At 37.4% G+C, this 20,298-nt stretch overlaps 1 protein-coding gene across 4 annotated transcripts in view; it reads right to left on the minus strand.

The window, feature by feature from the left end:
- Positions 1–20,298, minus strand: part of LOC132130347 (ankyrin repeat and KH domain-containing protein 1-like) — a 59,896-nt gene that overhangs the window by 26,987 nt on the left and 12,611 nt on the right. For all 4 annotated transcript variants that reach the window (XM_059542038.1, XM_059542037.1, XM_059542036.1 and 1 more), the window contains exon 2: positions 9,161–9,314. In XM_059542038.1, coding sequence (XP_059398021.1) covers positions 9,161–9,314 — 154 coding nt within the window. The remainder of the gene's footprint in view (positions 1–9,160; positions 9,315–20,298) is intronic.

The following is a 20,298-nucleotide window of genomic DNA, read 5'->3' on the forward strand; positions in this document are numbered from 1 at the left end:
GCCAGCCATTAAAAACAGTTTTACCCGCTCCACAGTGCACCAAACGCAAATCAATTATAACACTAGACTATCGATGCAAATGTCCGTTGATAGAATAATGTTAGAAATCAAACTTACCTTTCATCACATTGCATTAGTTATAATTTGTTCCCTGTAATCATAAGCCTTGTCGACAGCAGCAGCGGAGTGATATTGATTACCTAGGCAACCGAGTGAGCCGGTCCACACATGACGCAAGTGTATTTACCTGCCGCTGGCACACTGATCATTACTAACCGGAGCAAAGTAAAATTCCGCAGCGGCTGAGAAACTAGTTCCTTTAGGATCATTGAGATGAAAGGTAAGTTTGATTTCTAACATTATTCTCTCAACGGACATTTTCATCGATAGTCTAGTGTTATAAATGATTTGCGTTTGGTGCACTGTGGAGTGGGTAAAACGTTTTTTTTTTTTTTTTTCTCACTTAAGGTTTATTAATGATATTTCCAATTTTACAACAACAAAAAGAACATTAACAACACAGTGTCAGTGGTCATAGTGAATCAAGTTTGTGTATAAAGTCCATTTTTTCCATCTCTCTTCACAAATTTCTTGCTGTAGTCTTAATATATATGTAAGTCTTTCCATGTTGTGAATTTCCTCCACAATGTCTCTCCAGTTTTCCAGGGTTGGGGGGTCCTTTTTACACCATTTTCGTGTAATGGCCTTTTTTGATGCTGCCAGAAGGGTTTTAATTAAGTATTTGTCTTTTGTATTTTCTTTTCTGTTAGACTTCCGAAGTACAGTACTAAGCATGTCTTTGGTAGTTTATATCCAAGTATTTTCCCTGATTCCTCCCACATACTATCCCAGTATTGGGATATTTTTGTGCAATGCCAGAAAATATGTGCATGACCCACATCCTGTTCACCGCACATCCTCCAGCAGGGCTGACATATTGATGAGGTAGCCCTCTTGATCTTTGGTGTTATAAAAAATCTTACCACATTTTTCCAACAAAATAATTTCCAGTTTCTAGAACTAGATGTGGATAGTTGAGTTTCACATATGTCATACCATTCGTCATCACATATTTCTACTAATAACTCTTTGTCCATTTATCTCTAATATAAAGTGTCGAAGTTCTTCTGTTGGATACCAATCCCTGATACAATTTAGATATCAACTTTTCTCCTTTGTTTCTATAAGCACACCCCAAAATTTCAGTTATAACATTTACTTTACCTGGGAGTTCTCCAGATACATATAGAAGTCTTGATGTTCCAAATCAAATTTCTGTCTTAAATTCTGAAAGCTTATAATTTCCCCTTTTTGAATAAAATTACTTAGTATGTTCAAACCTTTATTAGTCCAGTTTTTAAATTTAGAATTCAAAACTCCTGGTTTAAAATTTGAATCGTACGCCAACCAGCTAAATATCTTTATCTCCTTCTCCATTTTATACCTTTTTACTAATTTGAACCAGACCTCTAAGGTGAATTTGGTTATTGAATCCAACTTGTTTTCATTTTCTTTGAGCATCTTTTTACTGGCAATCATGGCCCATACCTGGTACTCATCAGTGTTCAACTCTATTTGTTTCCACTTTGCTGTAAAATCCGGAATACACCAGTTAATCATATGATTGAGTTGAGCGGCGATAAAATATTCTTCAAAGTTTGGCAGCGCCAATCCTCCCTCTTTCTTTGGTAGTTGAAGTGTTGAGAACTTGATTCTAGGTTTAGCCCCGTTCCAAATAAATCTTGAAATCTTTTTATTCCACTCCACAAACTGTGGCTTCAGTATTGGCACTGGCAAAGATCGAAACAAGTATAATACTCTTGGCAGCACATTCATTTTGATTATTTCAATTCTCTGACATAAGTCTAACAATAAGACGCCCCACCTTTCCATGTCTTTATAAAGTTTTTGATTTAGGGCTTCATAGTTGATTTTATACAATTTAGAAAGGTTACTTGGAATATTTATTCCCAAATATTGAATAAATTTCTTATTCCATTTAAAATCATACTTCTGAGTCATTTCTGTGGATGGGATGAAATTTAGAGGAAGAACTTGCGTTTTCCCTATATTCAATTTATAGCCTGACAGATAACCGAAATGTTGCAATAGGTTCATTAAATGTGGTAAAGACTTGTCTGGTTGTTTTAAATATATTAAAATATCATCGGCAAATAGCCCAATTTTGTGTTCAACGTCTCTAATTTGAATTCCTTCTATTTCCTTATCTTGTCTTATCGCTTGTGCCAAAGGTTCTATAAAAATTGCAAAAAGGGTGGGGGATAATCCACACCCTTGCCGTGTGGATCTTTCCAGTTTGAACCAATTTGTGAGGTTACCATTTATTTTAATTCTAGCTTTTGGATCCTTATACAATGTTTTAACACATCTGACTGATTGTGGGTTAAAGCCTAGTTTTTCCAAGCTAAGATGCAGAAACCTCCAGCTAACGCAGTCGAAAGCTTTTTCCGCATCTAAGCTTAGCAAAATGGCACTTTCCTTTCTTCTCTGAAATTCTTCTACAATATGCAAGGTTCTCCTAATATTGTCTGCAGTTTGTCGCCCTTTGATAAACCCTGATTGGTCTTCCTCTATCAAATCAGACATGAATGTTTGGAATCTGTTAGATAAAATGGATGTGTATATCTTGTAATCACAGTTCAGTATTGATATAGGTCTATAATGTCCACAGAATTCCTTGTCCTTACCCTCTTTATGTATAACAGTTATTATGGCTTCTTTCCATGATGGAGGGAGAACACCATTTTTAAGTGTCTGATTAAATGAAGCTAGCAGCATTGAATTCAACTTTTTTAAACATCTTGTACCATTCTATAGGGAATCCATCATTTCCCGGTGCCTTATTGGATTTCATTCTTTTTACTGTATTCTCCAATTCCTTTTCCGTAATTAATGCACCTATCGTAGCATTTTGTGATTCTCCTATATTTGGAAGGTCTAATGAATCCAAAAAAGATTTAATTGTTGCATCATCTGCTGCTGCAGGTTGAGCGTAAAGGTTTGCATATTTTTCAAACACTTTCTCGATCTCTTCTGGCGTATAAACTAAATTTTTGGTGTTGGGATCTCTAATCTTATGTATGGTATTAAGTTGTTGTTTATTTCTTAATCGTCTGGCTAAAGATTTGGTTGATTTGGAACCACCTTCGTAGTATGTTTGTTTTAGATATCGAATTTTCTTTTCTACTTCTTTTGTTAATATTTCATCAATTCTTCTTCTTACTAATTTTATTTTTTTAAGTGTTTCTGGGTTTTTATTGATTTTATGTTGATGTTCTAAATTTCCCAATTCTTTCGAGGCAGCTTGAAAATCTAAAAGTCTTTTCTTCTTAATGAATGAGGCATAGGATATTAATTTACCTCTAATTACTGCCTTCATAGCAGCCCATAACATTGTAGGATCTGTACCTTCTTTATCATTTTCATTCTTATAAGTATTTATCTCTTTTTTTAAATTATCCACTAATTTTGAATCGTTAAGCAACCCCACATTCAATCTCCAAGTAGTATTTTTAACTCTCCTGCTGAGATCTAAAAGTAAATATAGAATACAGTGGTCTGACAAATCAGCTGTTCCTATCCCACATTCCATGATTCTAAAACGATCTTCAACATTCATAAAGAAGTAATCAATTCTTGTGTAAACTGAGTGTGGGGCCGAATAGAATGTATAATCCCTTTCCAGAGGATGACATTCTCTCCAAACATCAATTACCCCTAATTCTGTCAAATTTGTGTTAATGTAACGAGTCAGATGTGTTTTAATATTCTTTTTCGTACTGCTGGAGTCCAGAGAATAATTCAATACAACGTTCCAGTCGCCTCCACAAATCAGTATCCCTTCCGTTTCTTGAGTAATAATATCAAACACTGTTTTATAAAAGGATTTTTCAGATTCAGGTGGGGCATAAATGTTAAATAATGTAACCATATGTTCCTCCAATTTCCCCTTAAGCATTATATATCTGCCATCTTTGTCTTTTAATTCCTTCAAACATTCAAACTTGATTTTATTAGAGATTAAAATAGCTACTCCTCTTTTACTACCTCCTTTAAACGAGCTATAAAAAGAAGTTCTGAATCCAAAGTTTTTCAATTTTTCATGTTCTGTATCAGAGAGGTGAGTTTCCTGTAGATAAATTATGTCTGCCTTTCTTTTTTAAATTTATTAAGAACCTTTCCCCTTTTTATTGGGTTATTTAACCCATTTACGTTAAGAGAGACACATTTCAAAAGGTTAAGTTGCATCTATTCCAAAAATAGCTTGAGATGACCTGACACCAATAACACAAAGAACTGTAATAATAACCATAGAGAACATAACGTTTTGCCGGTAACTGGGGCCTTCTTTTGGCCCTAAAGTCCTGTTGGTAGGGGAGGGGTAATTCCTTCTCCAAACGAAGGGCCCCTCAGTAGATGGAGTTGACTCCTTACCGAGCCTTCCTTGCATTCTACACAAGTCCAACTTTAAGTTTCTACTTGCCAGTTAAGTATTTTCAGAGAACGAATTGTTTAAGGAGGTTTGCTGCTTCTTATTGTAGTTGGTGGCTATCTATTGGATATAAAAAAAATTATGCTGACCCATCCAGCTATCCTTTAAAATATAAAATAAAAATAAAAAATTAAAACAAAAGCGTCTTTCAGTCAATGCCACTTCTACTTGAATCTGTCATTAGTAGTTACCTCCACTGACTCATTTGAAATCATTCTATCTCCGAAACTCTTGTAGTCTCTCCCGCGCTCTTTCGCCGGTGTCCCTCCGCGTCGTTGCCGTCTGTGTCCTCTCCCACGGGAAAGCCTCTTGAATACGTTTTTCCAGCGCGTCTTCCTGCTCCGTGGCCTATCACTACTTCGTATCCCCTGCTCCGTAACTCACTCGCTGCTGCCTCCGGGTTGCCGTACGTCACGGGACCCTCTGGCCAGTGGATTCTGATCCTCGTCAGTGGCGTTTGGAATTTGATTTTGTTATCCTTTAGCACTTTCTTTATGCTCCCGTACGCTTTACGCTTTTGAACCACCTCGAAAGCATAGTCGTGATCAAAGTACACGGGCTTCTCGTCAATTTTCATACGTTTCTTCCAGGCCTTTTGAAGAATCAACTCTTTCGTACCGAATTTGAGAAAATTTACGATGATGGAACGTGGCGGTGCTCCTAGGTTGGGTTTGCCCGTTAGCGCTCTATGTGCGTGCTGTATCCCAAGATCCATCTCCGCTGGCAACTCGAGTTCCTTCCGCAACAGGCTTTCGATGAACTGAGGAACAGAATCTTTCCCGTACTTCTCTGGGACTCCAAAGATCCTTACGTTGTTACTGCGAGACCTTGATTCTAAATCTGTTAACTTCTCTTTTAGTTGTCTTTGCTCTTTCAGGACCACTAGCATTGCGTCTTTCGCTTCTGTATTCCACTCTTCCAAATCTCCGATGCGCATTTCAGCGTCCTTCAATGTCTCCCTTTGATCTCGTAGTTCCTTGTTGTTGGCTGAGAGCTTTTTATCGATTTCTTCCTTAAATGTCGTAAACTCTCTCTTCATTTCAGTCTTGAATTCCTCTTTGAATGTACCGAATTGCGTTTTGATATCCTGTTGCAATTCTTCTATTTTCTTAGTTAGGCCAAGAAATCCTCCCTGCAATGCTGCGTTGTTAGCTGCTAGCATAACGTCTTCATCAGGAGCTGAATCTACATTCATTTCGTCGTTTTTGTTTCGGACTCTTCTCGATTGTCGTCCTCCACGCTTGGAACCCCCACTCATCCCACCTTTTTATTTACTGAATTGCGATGTCTTGGTTGGTTTGTGGGGGTTTATTGCATCTATACTGGCAAGAGCTCCGATTTAAGCTGCCATGTTGCACTTGACCGGCCGGAAGTCGGTAAAACGGTTTTTAATGGCTGGCTAACATATACCCATTGACTCGTGCTAGCCTAGCATCGGCCAACTATCCAAATATAAGGACTGGATAATTAAAAAAAAAAAAGTCTCCACTGATGAATAACAACCAGGCTGACCTAAAAATGAGGTCCGATGTCAAAAATCCCGAACCACCCCTTTAAATAAGAAAATCTCAATTATGATTTCAAGTGGTATTAAATTAGGGGACAAGAATTGTGATACGGCTGATTATGACTTAATTTCAAAAGGGTATAAATCTATTAAATAAACATGAGTGCTGCACGTTTTAAAGTCCGCGTGGCTTTGTGTTCAGCCATTACTGGGGAAACAGTTATATTTCTGCCGCTTCAAAAGCGCCTCCTGCTGGCAGAACTGCTGTTTTTTTATCGGACCAATGTGAGAATAAACCCACGTTTTTATGTTGCAAACACACCAAGTTGTACATGTGAACTGGTGGATCAACAAGAATGCATCATAAAAATGTAAACAATCAAGACAGTAAAATATATTTAATAGTTGATTGATAGATCTTTACATTAATAACTGATAGCCTTTCCTTACAAAAATTAACCATGGTTTTACTATAGTAAAAGTGTAGTACCCATGTTTTTTAGCATACTGACCATCATTTGCACAACCATAGTTTTACTAAAAAAATTTGTTACATTTTAAAATAAATTCTGACTATAGAAATAAATTATTTGAAAAGGTAACGTTCTTTGTCACTGAATTGTTCATTCAGTCGATTTGTTCAAATAGCGGATTCATTAAGGAACGAGGCAAGTTGAAAGGATCTAAAAGATCCTTTCAAAAATTATATATTGCACTACATTTAAATGCATAGGCTATTGAATGAATAAAACAAAGAAATCCCTTTCATTTCCAAAAAATCTAACCAGTTGCAGCTTGAACATCGTCCCCTCTCGAAATTAATTCCCCTGACTCTGTTCCCCGTGGGGAAGGCTGAGAACGTGAAGGTCATAATCATTTAACTTTGTCTTAATGATCTTAAGTCTTATTTTTAATTGACAGTTTCAAAAGCTATATTCAGCATAAACTGGTCAACCTCTAATCTCTAATCTCCCTCAGACATGGGCCGTTCGTGTCTTTAAAATTGTGTGCCATGCACCACCCCTAAACCTCAAATTTGATTTGCAGGTTGTGTTTTCATTTCCACCTCTGATTTTCATGAAAACTGCAGAATTTGGGCATAGACAGTCCCTCAATCTTAAAGCAAATGACCTCTAGGCAACTGTACAGTGGCAATATTCAGATTTCAAGTGATAATTAAATACCTGCTCCTAACCTCAACCAGGAAGATCAGCATTTGCTTTCTTATGAAAGCCTGGGATGACGCAAAACAGATAATGCTCATGATAGCAGGTAAAACACGTGCCATGGAGGTGTTCAATCACAATAGTGTGGTGCAGGTGGAATGAAAACACGTCAAAGCGTCTGTAAACAGTAGGTAAATTATGAACAGCATAATGAACGCTTATCAAGTGCAAGAAAGACAATACAACAGCGTACAGACACAAACGACCAAACAAAGACATTCACAAGCTCTGCATAGATGGAGAAAGCAATAGAGATGCTCATAGACACAGATGAAGACACACATACAGACTGTACACAAGTGTACTAAAGGCCAGTGCTGAGTCATGAGTGAAGCTGCTGCTGCTGTATGGAAATCCATTGTTGCCACTAATCTCCCCTTTGGTTCCTCTGTGAGATAACCATCCGCTCATGGGGCAGGGCTGGCCTAACATGCTGTGCCTCACCCAAACCAACTCATCTCGAACAAGCACACTCAACAGCATAACGCACAGACTAGGTCAACAGAACATGGCAAAACTTGGAGCCAAGTACCATCAACCAGCAGTTTCCCAGTTTATAAAACAAATTATGAAATGCTCTGCACACAGACTGTTACACTGACCCTTAGACCTCCCAAGACCATGCAGCATTAACATACAAGCACTCATGTGCTACGAAAGCTCACTCTGGGCCTTAAGGACTAGAAATGCTACTAGAAAAGCATGTAAAAAATAAACCGGTTTTAAGGATTTGCAGGGATATATTAAGCACTAACTCTCCATATACAGATATTTCTGTGTGTGAACTCAAACTGCCTCTGTGCTGCTCAATCAGTAGTAGATCTATATATACTGTAATCGTGAACTCTTTAGCCGAGAGACCCAGATACAGCACTTTGTTTCTGTTCATAATAAATGTGACGTGTAAGAGAAACAGATTAACACTTCACTCCATAGTTTTGAAAAATAACTGCAAAATGAAATACTTAATGTGCTTTATCCATATAAATACAAAACAAAATTGTTTAAAGTGCCCCTATTATGTTATTTCCAATATTGCCTTTCATGCAGTGTGTAATGTAGCTGCATGTGAATATAAACGGTTTGCTAAGTTGTAAAGCCGAAAGTGCACAATAAATAAAGTTGCTGCCTCCCAAAATAAAGAATCGACTGTACAGCCTAAATGAGTCGGTAGTAATTTGAATACCACTTCAGTGACAGCTAAACATCATGGGAAACACGTTTGAATAATTCCTACTTATGTTCTACATTGGCTGGCCACTATCATCTTGACCCGCCCTCAAACACGTCATTTTACTGATGACTGCTTCTCTAATCTCAGGGACTTCAACGTGGGATTCATAAAAGAATTGCTCTTGAAAAAAATGGCTCAGTTACATATTTATTTGGAGCAGCTGGCACATTTTAAAATATATTAAATTTTCAAATATTAAAGTAGAAGTTATTTGAAATGTGATCATTTCACAATGTTTCTGTTTCTTAAATAAATACATGCAGCCGTGATCTTTTTTTTTTTCTTTTTTTTTTATAACAGAATTCTGACCAACCCAAACATTTGTACAATAGTGTATAAAAAATTACAATACAAAATAAATAATAAGGTTCTCTGTGCATGGTCATTAATTAAATTTGTCACCTGATTATTTTTATTGATTCTAATCTGTTAGAATGCAGCCATAATGACTGATGAATATTTACCCTTCTGTGGGGATTTTGTGGCAACAAATTCCAACAAAAAGCTATTCGTAGGATCTCTGTAACAGTTTGTTCTAAAGTCTAAAACACAAAAACCAAAAGCGTGACTCATGCTCAGCACTGTGGAGACAGTGAATAGTTGTGCGGACATGCATGCAGAGACACAGGATAAATTATTAGGCTTAATGCGATCACATCAGGGTGAGCTGGAAGTTGTACCTGCTGCTTCTAGTAATGCCTCGAGCCGGGCCTGTGTTTCGGGGTCTACTGTTCTGAGGTCGGCTCCGTCTGCTGCGCTGGATAGGAGCAGCTCTGAAGCCGTCTTTAGTACGGGGTTATCCAGATCCTCCTGGTCTAGTATAAACGATTCCACCTGCATTGAAAGAGACACTGTCAGCAACTGTGCTTTTGTTTTATGTCAAACAAGGAAGTGGTCTTGCACAATTTTCCATATATTAAACTGAACTTAAATGCAACTTCAATTAGTCTGTAAACAGAATCTGGTTTTAAAAGACAGAAAAAGATGATGTTGAATGTACTGGGTAATACTTGTGTCTATTAGACTATGGCCTAAGTCTGACTTGTGAAAAATGAATATGGTTTGCTCCAGGAAACACAGCGATGCCACAGTGTGATCATACCATACATCAGAAGTGCTGAAATTATATAAGAGGCTCACAATGATCCTGCAATGACCAGAAGATACAAAGTACAGTCATATCCTCACTGAAACGAAGCAACTCTTTTTGGTAAAACTTTTCAAAACTTCCAGTTGAATGAACATCACATGCATTTAAATCCGATTAATTGGTATAATCAACATCTGCTGTGAAAAGACTCCAAATGAAGGCTCAAAGTAAACAACAAAGCACTAAATAGATATGACAAAGTCAACGTATTCTATATCATTGGTGCAATATAGATGGTAGGCCAGAGATGTTTCAAGTTTCTCAATCTGTCCAAGTTAGACGTGTCGTTTTATTACATTTGTGGCATTATAAATTGGTGGTTTATGTAAACAAGTGCCACAAAAACACATTTTGTATGATCAATGGGTCAAGTTAAAAGTAGTTCAGCTTTGAATCGCATGTCTCAAGAACCCCAACATTGCATTTTAACCTTTTGCACTGTCCAGCTGTCTTTGAAGGGAAGAATGTGTCCTGTGTAAACAGCTCTGCTTTCTGTACATGTGGTTTGATGAGGCTCGTCACTGGTAGTAAAAGCTGAGGCTGGACTGTCTGCAGTGCTCCCAAAAAAAAAAAAAACATGCTGAAGCATACTTCAGTTTTGACATGAAGGCTTAAGGCCGGGGGGACACCAAGCCGACGGTTGGTCATTGGTGAGCGATGGTTGGGCTAGTTTGTTTGGTGGCAGTTTGCTAGTGTCAGAGTGAGAGCTCTGATTGGATGTTCAGTTTAGCGAACGAGTCGGTGCCCTAGAAATTAAAGCAAGTTTGCGTTTTTTTTTGGCAATATTTTGTTTGGCGGAATAGAGATTAAAAAGAAATTCTAAAAATGTAAAAATGCTACATATCGTATCACAACCCCTATATCATGATACGTTTCGTATCGCCAGATTCCTAGTTTTTGGAGAGGTGGAGTTTAAGTGGACTAAATGATTGCAGAAGATCTTCACCGGAAGATTAAGACATTGTTAAATATTAGGCAACTTGGTACATTTTTTATTAAAATGTGTACATACGTACATATGCATATACATATATACATATTATATACTAGGGCTGGGCGACACACAAAAGAAATATGGATATTCAATATATACCTTGAAATATTTGCATTTAAATAAAAAACAGTTTTTTTTGCCCATAACAATACAACAAAAACAATTACCACACTATGGCCGGTGCATTTGCTTCGTCTCATACTCTTATTTACTGTCAGAGTCAGCGGTTCGCGCTTGGTAATGATGGCTGCGGCTGCAGTAAACAAAATGTTCGCGGTCCCTGTTCAAAGTCATACGGGTGCGGGCACCATAATACATCTAAAAAATTCATTAAAACAGCTCTACACCGCTTTAACTTAGCACGAAGTTCTGGAAAAACTGCCCAGATCTTTTCCCATCGCTTCTCCCGTCTAGACTAAAACCGTCACCGTGTCGACAGTCACTTTATGTTCGAAAATCTATTGCACAAATCAACCAACACAAGTTTCGAAAACGAAAATAGGAAATTGATTTTTACGATTTCTCTCGTTTTTTTGAACACGCGTCAAACAGCAACTGCAGCTTCGGACACACACGCATAACAGCAAATAATACTTCTGCACAATGTTTCTCTTTTTACAACAGAAATATGAATTCTGCCGCTATTCAGACAGTCTCATGCATACAGATACAGATTCGGACTAGAATCGCCTATGCAATTTGTTGTTGTTGACATTTCTAATTGTAAACACAGCCATGATGAAGCCTGCAGTAAATGTTTTGCGTTATGGCAGTCCACTCTGCTTATTGTTTTTCGAGAATGTTGCACTCCTGTTTGTCATTGTGCACGTAACTTCACGGCAATAAATCATCAGAAATATTGGTCTTTACCAATATATTGAATCTTTACATTCGTCCTGCCTGTTGTCTGTGGATTTACCTATATTTGGTGTTATTTGCTGTATAAAATGCATCTAGACATGCAAAATCGATTTTTCAGTCAATTCAATGAACACTTGTCACTCAAATCAAACAAGATTTTTTTTTTCACAAAAGTGAAAACCCAAGAAAGCAAAGTGAATGGTCTCTCATTTGTAGGTTGCATATGACAGTGGTGGATGCAAGTAAAACAGTACCTCATTTTTTTTTTCTTCTCACCTGAAATTCATGCATTAAACATGTTTTTGACAAAGATTTCAATTTGTTTGTGGTCTATATAGCCTGCATCAAAATGAGGTTTGCAAAGATGCGCCTGAAGGCACGGGTTGAAGACCCAGCCAGTGACGTCACGATATGCTAATTTGTTTAAATTCATACCTACGTAATCACCATCACCAAAATTTTACATTTTTTTTTACATTGAAACTTGAAAAAAAAAAATATATAGACCTACCTACCGACCCTTTTTTACAAATTTTTTACTGTTACCGCAAACCAAAATATTTTGAAGGATGGCCTAAATGGGACATTTTACAGATACTAGTAAAATCCATATATTTAATGTTTTAAAAAATGTTTGACTTTTTCCTGTGGGGAAGCATCCCAGCCAGAAAACAGTTTACAAAACAGGTTTTTAAGAGTAAAATTTTATAGTTAAAATGTATGTTACATGAGCCAGTAGAACAATAACAACAGCAGGACACAGTGTATACCTTAAAGGAAAGGTAGGCTAATCAGCACAAATGAGGGCGCTAGTTGCTAAGTTCATGTCAGCCATTAGGCCCACCCCATCGCAAATGCACCTGGGAGAAAGTGCTGTGTGCTATTTAGGCCCTGAGTCTTTAAGGAATTACAGTAAGCATTAAGATGAGCTGATCAGCGGGTTTCCCCCTCCTCCTACTCCTCCCTCTGTGCCCTTGACCTCCACACACCTTCCTTAACACCCACAAGGCAGGGCATCCCACACTGTGGGCTACTGGGAGGAACTGGGCTGCTTGTTAGCATAGGCAAGTGCACAGTAGCCACGTTTCCACTGTCGGGCCAAAAGCGGGCGTGCGTGCTAGTGCATGCCAGGGCCATTTGCATTTCAACTGTCACTTCCAGGGCTTGATCGTGCCCCGTCAGTGCTTCCTCGGGGCCAATGGCCCGTTTTTTTTGGCCGGATGAAAACCTTGGGCCAAAGCGGGCCAGCGGGGCCTAGAGGAGTGTTTATGTACAAAGGCGATGTTTCTCCACGTCTGGAGAGCGTCAGCACCGTGGATCATTTCAGAAAGCTTACATCTATAACACAACATTAAAAACTCAATTTCAGTCAGCAGTGAGTGTTTGAAATAACTTGAGCTGATGTGGATTATAATCACCATACAAGGCAGAAATATTTATAAGCGATGCAAAAGACTGCATGCTAGGCATTAACGTTACCATAGTAAACATGGTAAATGTGACCGCTTGAAATCAGACGTCAGCCTCTTATTCTCGATCACAATTATGTATTTAGTAACATTTTATCGGTCATAAGTCTCGTCTCAAGAGTTTAGCTCTGCCTAGCATATTAACAATATGAAGCGACAGGAACACTTTTTGTAAGTGAAAACAAAAATAACTTTTTTCAACATTATGCACGGTTTCTATGTGTACTTAGCATTGATTTGGAATAAAACAGCACATCCTTGTGGCACGGAGTACGCAGAAGAGCATACACAGCACGGTGATATGGAGTGACACAGAGGCCAAAGGAATTATTTAATAAAGTTGTTATTTTTGTTTTCTTCACTTACAAAAAGTAAATTATCAGGTGTAAGTTAATCGAGCGCGGACGGTCCTGTGCTCAAAGGCGGTGCACGCTTCCTTTGTGCGTATCCTTTCATATCAAACTGCGAAATAAACTATATGCAAGCAGTGTCGTGGTCAGTTAATTTATGGAATTACCAAAAAAGGTGATTAAAGCTGACTTAAACTGTGCATGCATGTAATATATTTTATATATATTATATACAGGATATATTTATATTTATATTCACATCCAGAAATCAGCCCAGCACTGACAAAATACTCATTATAATCAGTGATGCTACACTGGGTGCAGCACAACACGACATGATAAATCCCCCGTCCGGTCTGTGAGGTAGGCTACTGACACAGAGTTCAAGTGTCTGTATAGTAGATGTGTGCAGGTCTTAAGCAAACATCAGACTAACTATATACACTAAAGGGATAGTTCACACAAAAATTTAAATTGTCATTATTTACTCTCTCATGTTGTCCAAAACCTGTATTACTTTCCTACTTGTGCTGAACACAAAAAAAAATATATATTTTGAAGAATATGGTTAACCAACCAGTTGCTGGACTTTAAATTCTACAAAATAACTTATGATCAACAGAAGAAAGGAACTCATTCAGGTTTAAAACAACTTGAGTGTGAGCAAATGACAATTTTCATTTTTAGGTGAACTATTGCTTTAAGAGAAAATAAGAGAAAATAACTCTTAAAATCTTAAATGAAGTTTAACACAGTTGCTTTAATAAGAATCAATATATAATTTATATAGTGATGTGTATATTGTAGGGGTGGTACGAGATCTCGTGGTGTCTGATCTCAGATCGTCAGACCAGTCAGATCTCGCGAGAATGTGACTATGTCCTCGCCCAGACCTTTCAAATATTAAAAGATATTTTATATTCACATCAGGCAAGTGGACTCATGATAAGTGGGAAAATTACACAGTGTAGTCTTTATCTAGTCATAAAAACAGAATTCACAGTTTTACATGGAATGTCACAGAATTTGTCAAACTTTGAATTAATCAAAAGTAGGTCATTTCACTTAAATCAAATCAAAATATAAATCATTAAATATAAAGCCACAAAAGTCGATTTAAATATGAATCCTGCATGTTCTGCGTGTGTCTGTTAATAAATGGCGCAGACGCACATTTCATTTAACGTTACTAACACAGAAGAGCACCTGACGCTCACAGTGATTTCAGCGTCTGCAGTCTCACTAAATGAGGACGGAAACACATGAACATCAAAACCGATCTGAGAGTCACTTCTTGAGCATTTTACCGTTTGATTTGAGTAATACTAACGTCATATCACTTACACAGATCTATAAAGGTATTCGCGGCAACAAGTCAAAATAAGTCACTATTTTTCAGTAGAATGTACATAGCCGGCTACTACTACTACAAAAATGAAACAAACATTTTTTTAAGGATTAATTACACAACATTTCTTCCATGTTTTAATTTTAATTGTAAATCCCATTTGTTTGCCAAAAAATTTTGTTTTCTTAATTTTCAATAATTAAAAGATAAATCATACAACGAAATCAATGTTTTATGCCTTCATTGTGATAACCATAAAAATGAGAATACACAAAACTGAATTTCTGGTAGAAGAAATTCATAAGACTACTTTAAAAAAAATCAAATTAATAAATTAAGTTGTTTATACATTCAAATAATTAGACATGCTAAAACACAGAATTAGGTTACAATAAAAAATATAGTCAGAAAAAAATAAAACAGGGCCCTAAACTTACGGGTTTGGAACGGCATGAGGGTGAGTTAAATAATTACATGATTTTGATTTTGGGTATACTAACCCTTCAAAAGTGGTTCAAAAGAACAGCATTTTTTGCAATATAAATCCATTATAAAACAATATAAAAGCCTTTACTTTCATATTTGAACAATTTTAATGCATCCTTGCTAAATAAAAGTATTCATAAAAAAAAAACTATAAATTTAAACCATACAAACTGACACTATTTCTTTTATGTGCTGAAATGACTTCTGTATGAAAATTGTATTTGTCTTCATTGAGATCTGTGCAGAGCTCATATCATGCTACACCAAGGGTGTTTAGCGTCCACCCTTAAACACACCTGATACAGCAAATCAAGTTCTTTAGACCCACTTGAAACTTCTAGGCAAGTGTGTTGGAGCTGGGTGGAGCAAACATCTGGAGGATTGCCCCCCAGGGGAAGGATTGGACACTCCTGTAATACATGAACTTCGGCCATCCCTTATGTGAGGGTAGATAAAGTTCACTGCACTAATATTAATTATTTAAATACTTATATAATGGAGATTTACAATAAATACTCCATATTATTCAATTTTTCTACATCTTAGTACAAACTGTTGATGACGTCCTACACTACAAACACACACCCACACAGCAGGAGGTTCTTGCACACAGGGGAACTGAATGATTCTCGTTCATTAATTAGATCAAAAATGACAGTAAATGTTTAATATTTTCCTAAAGTATTGAAATTTAAATAAATTATGTTCTTTTGAACTTTGTATTAAAATAATTGTGGAGAAAGTGCACATAATGGTTTCTTAAAAATATTAAGCAGCACAATTATTTTCAACATTGATTAGAAATGTTTATTAAAAACCAAACCAGCATATCTGAATGATCTCTGAAAGATCATGTGACACTGAAGACTGGAGAAAATTCAGCTTTGGTGTCACTGGAAATTACATTTTAAAAGTTATTAAAATAGCCACACAAAAAGCCACAAAATTACTTTTTTGCACTTCCGGTGCCTGACTTGAATTGAAGTATGTCATCCCAAAAATACATGCATTTACATAAGACTTAAAACAAGAAACAGATTAATGTTGAAATATATATATTTTTTATTTTATATACAAAGCCAATAGAAAACAAAATGTGCAGTAATCATCAAGACAAAAGCTCTGATGCCTATTCTGCATACTTCAGTATCATATTCCAGCCACAATGGCAGAAGGTACGAATGCATTTCTTAAGCATTTGTGGAAAAGAACGGAAAGAAATCAGAAAGAACCAGTTCTTAATTTCAAGCCTTATTCAATATCCATCTATACAATTTATAAGACCATGGTTCTTGCCAAAACCTAGGAAGCCGCCACAAGAAACCCAGCAAAGCACACGATTCTGGTTGTTCTTATAATTATGTCAAGGGATTACTCTTTCTGCATACTGAAGTCTCAAGTTCGAGAAACTGGGAGGGGTCAAAAAAAAATCAGAAGAGATAAAAATGAAGGGCTGGCCAAAGGAAGCTGACCCAAAAAGCAGGGTGAGAAAGGCGCGAGGCCGGGTGTGGTCAAGCAGAGCACATCTGCAGTAAGAGTAATTAAAAGCATACAGGAGCATTTGAATGTGCAGGGCTCTGGCGTGGCTGGAATTGTTGTGCTCTGGTCTCAGACTCTGTCGGAGTGAGTGAGTGAGTGAGTGAGTGAGTGAGTGAGTGAGTGAGTGAGTGAGTGAGTGAGTGAGTGAGTGAGTGAGTGAGAGAGAGAGAGAGAGAGAGAGAGAGAGAGCTAGAGAGAAAGAGACGAGAGGCTACGTCCAAACAAGTGACTTTTATTACCTCATCTCTGTTAGCACTACACTTCAAGCAAGAGACAAGATGTGAGGGAGAAGGGACAATTTATTTATTACATACAACAACATGTCTGGTGGCTGCAGAAAGGTTTAGGCCCCTAACAGTCAACGCGAGAAACGCGAGCAAGCAACGCGAGCGACGCGCTCCCTTTCATAGTCTAAACAGTGGACGCAAGCGTCACTGGCGATGCGATATACTTGAATTAATGTACAATACTTGCAATGTCGCCCCCACCGTCAACGCATAGTATTGCGTGCATCGGCCCGTCGCGTATCAAAAACTGGGACGACACATTTGGCTATGCAACGACGCATAATGGCGGCCGAAGCGTAACGATGCGTAGCCTCGGGGACGAGTATGCGTACAGATGCGTTGATTATGAAACGGCCCTTAGGGTTGGTAACCCTAAACTTTCATGAAAACAATAGGGTGAATTGGTGAAATCAACAACACTGGCTCAAATCCCTATGTCCTTAAAAAACCAAGTGCTTTTATGGAACATTTCCTGACGGAAAAACAAAAATAATAGCGTTCTATACATGGAGCTTTCTGGAGGTGAAACTTAGCCATACACACAGAGACCTGGCAAAGAGACTCCTGACAACTATAACATAGTGTTTACTGTCCAAAACAGCAACTCATCAACAACAGATCTGCGATTACACAGCTCATGTAGTGCACTACATATTTGCTTGTGATTTTAGGGGTAGGGGTGAAAAGCTAAAGGATAACATTAAGTATGGACATGTTATTCAGAAAAACATGCGTGTAACAGCAGGTTGTTTTATTTTACGTTTGATTATTAATTTCTGTAGGCTGTACCACACTACATGAACCTTTTAACATAAACTGCAATAAATACAAAACTAGAGCCAAACTAAAACATGAGACATTAATAATAAATAACTAAATCATACTGCTTGAGACTTGCATAAAAAAAGCACAGTTGGATTCATTTGTATATTTTTATTCTATTGTATTTGTCCTTTGCTTTTTTATTATGGACGGTTTAATTATTTTCAATCATTTTGAGGACTTTTTGTTTGAAATTTTGTTGGCCTGACATGAGTTCCAGAATTTGAGTTGAATTACTGAAATAAATGAACTTTTCCTCGACATTCTAATTTATTGAGAAGCACCTGTATATAGGACATATAGAGGCTTCCCAGAAGCCAACGAATCTTTTTAAAAGAATCACATTCATGAGGAGTGCTTCAACCTGAGTGCAACTACTTAAATTTCCCTGACATTCCCAGGTTTTCTTCAGAACCATGCACATAGATTGCAATAGAGGACTATACTGGAAGAACGAGTCAGGATGTCACAATTTTAAGTAACACAAATAAGCTACAAGACTGAAACTTGGCTATTCAAATTTATGACTACAAAAAAAACTGCAGAATTCCATGTAGGACTAAAACAAGCAAAAAGAATGTCAAGAATTTAAATGTGACTAAAAATGCATTCAACTGCTCTGTAATCTCATGGTCCAGCATTCAGGTCAGATTAAGTATCTTAATTCAGCTATAGTCTTGGTTGAATGATGAAACTTGTTTTTCCAGGGCTTATTTTTTCAATAATGGTGATATGATTTATAAAACACATTTCCGATATTCCAGAACATTACCAGTGTTTCCCCATACATTGATTTGTGACGTTTGACTTCGTTGAATGTATGAGCACTGTACATTCCAAAATCATAACACGGCACAGGTGTTTTATATGAATGTATCTCTGAAGGGACTCCACTGCTATCTGATAAAGAAGCATTCATGAGTGGAGCTGCTTTGATTACAGACATTACTAGAGAAACCGCTAGTTCTACCGCACTCACAGAGCCTTCTGCTGGCAGACAAGCAGTTTGCATTCTCAATCATAAGCCTGTCTCCAGTAGGGTTGTAATGATATACCGGTATGACGATATACCGCGATATAAACATGTACGATTATCATACCGTGTACATTTGCTTATCTACGGTATTGAGAGAAAATAAATGCAGAATCTCACCTGCGCCTAGGCAACAACGTTCCATCTAAGGGGCCGTTCACATATCGCGCCTAAAACACGTGAAAAACGTTAGACGAGCTGCTTTCTGATTTTTTCCCAAAGCCTTCTGGCACTTGCACTCTTGAGTCGTCTGCCTCAAGAAATTTCATGTGCGATATGTGAACGGCCTCTAACTGTTCTCTTGATCCACCCACACGTACAGCGGAGAGTAGACAACATCAGAGACAGAGGCCGTTATCTCTATCCCTAGTCAAAATATGAGTTAAAATTGGCACTAGTAGGCCTATGGGAAGTGTACTAATTAAGCTTTTAATGTGATTGAAACTTTAAAAGTACATTTAAATAGAAACAACACAAAAGTTCTTCAACATGAAAAGCAATAGAAATGTAGTAACTAAGTCATTTCATCAGATAACTGCACTCTGCGGGACAAAGGACCGATAGACTATTCATTCCTACAACTTATTAATTCGTTTCTACCACTTAATTTGTGGAAATTGTCCATGTTTCATTAATTTTGTTCCCTAAATAACCCATGATTTAACTGAAATAAGGGAACAAACTAATAAATCTAACGAATTATTAATTCATGAAATCTTTAATTTCCCTTCCCATGTTTACCACACACAGTAGCCTAAGAGATGCGATTAAAAGTGAAAGATAATAAAATAAACCTGCGAAATTAGAAAATAATTTCTAATTTTCTAAAAAAAGAAAAGAAACCGGTAAACCAGAACAAATTAAGCCACATTAATGAAGGCTATATCTCGAACGGCATCCAGAGGCATGGTCATCTAACATTTTCCTAACCCTGTGTTTTTTTTTCTCTCTCTCTCGGTCTCCGCTGTTTCGATCGCGTCGGAGCCTGGAGCACACGTATATTCAGGCTATTCAAACTTACATCGCAGTCTGTTCATTATCATAATAAAATAGTCAACTTAAATCTAAAAGGTTACACTGGTCAGTTTAAATAGACCGTATACCGGTCCTCTCTGCTGTTCCAAGGATGTTTTTGCTCATATGAAGAGGATCATTTTTTCTGTGTATGTGCGAATGTGTAAGTAGTTTACATTATAAATAATAGTTTAACATTCAGATACATTGCGAATATGGAAACATTTGGATTTGTGCCGAATGAGACATGAGCGGTAATCTCCAAATAAATCTAGTCAAAGCCGCGCTCGCTCGTCCTCGTGTGCACGCATGCACTGTCATGATCTAATGCACTGTATGCTGGATTTTTAAAAACAAATAGACTAGGCCTACCGGAACGCAAAAATTCTACATCTGACATTTTCTAGAACAGAATCCATCAGGATCAAATTAATGTGAGCAACAGTGTTTTGCTGCAACAGTGCC

The sequence above is a fragment of the Carassius carassius genome, chromosome 47 (assembly GCF_963082965.1).
Source record: "Carassius carassius chromosome 47, fCarCar2.1, whole genome shotgun sequence".
Lineage (NCBI taxonomy): Eukaryota > Metazoa > Chordata > Actinopteri > Cypriniformes > Cyprinidae > Carassius > Carassius carassius.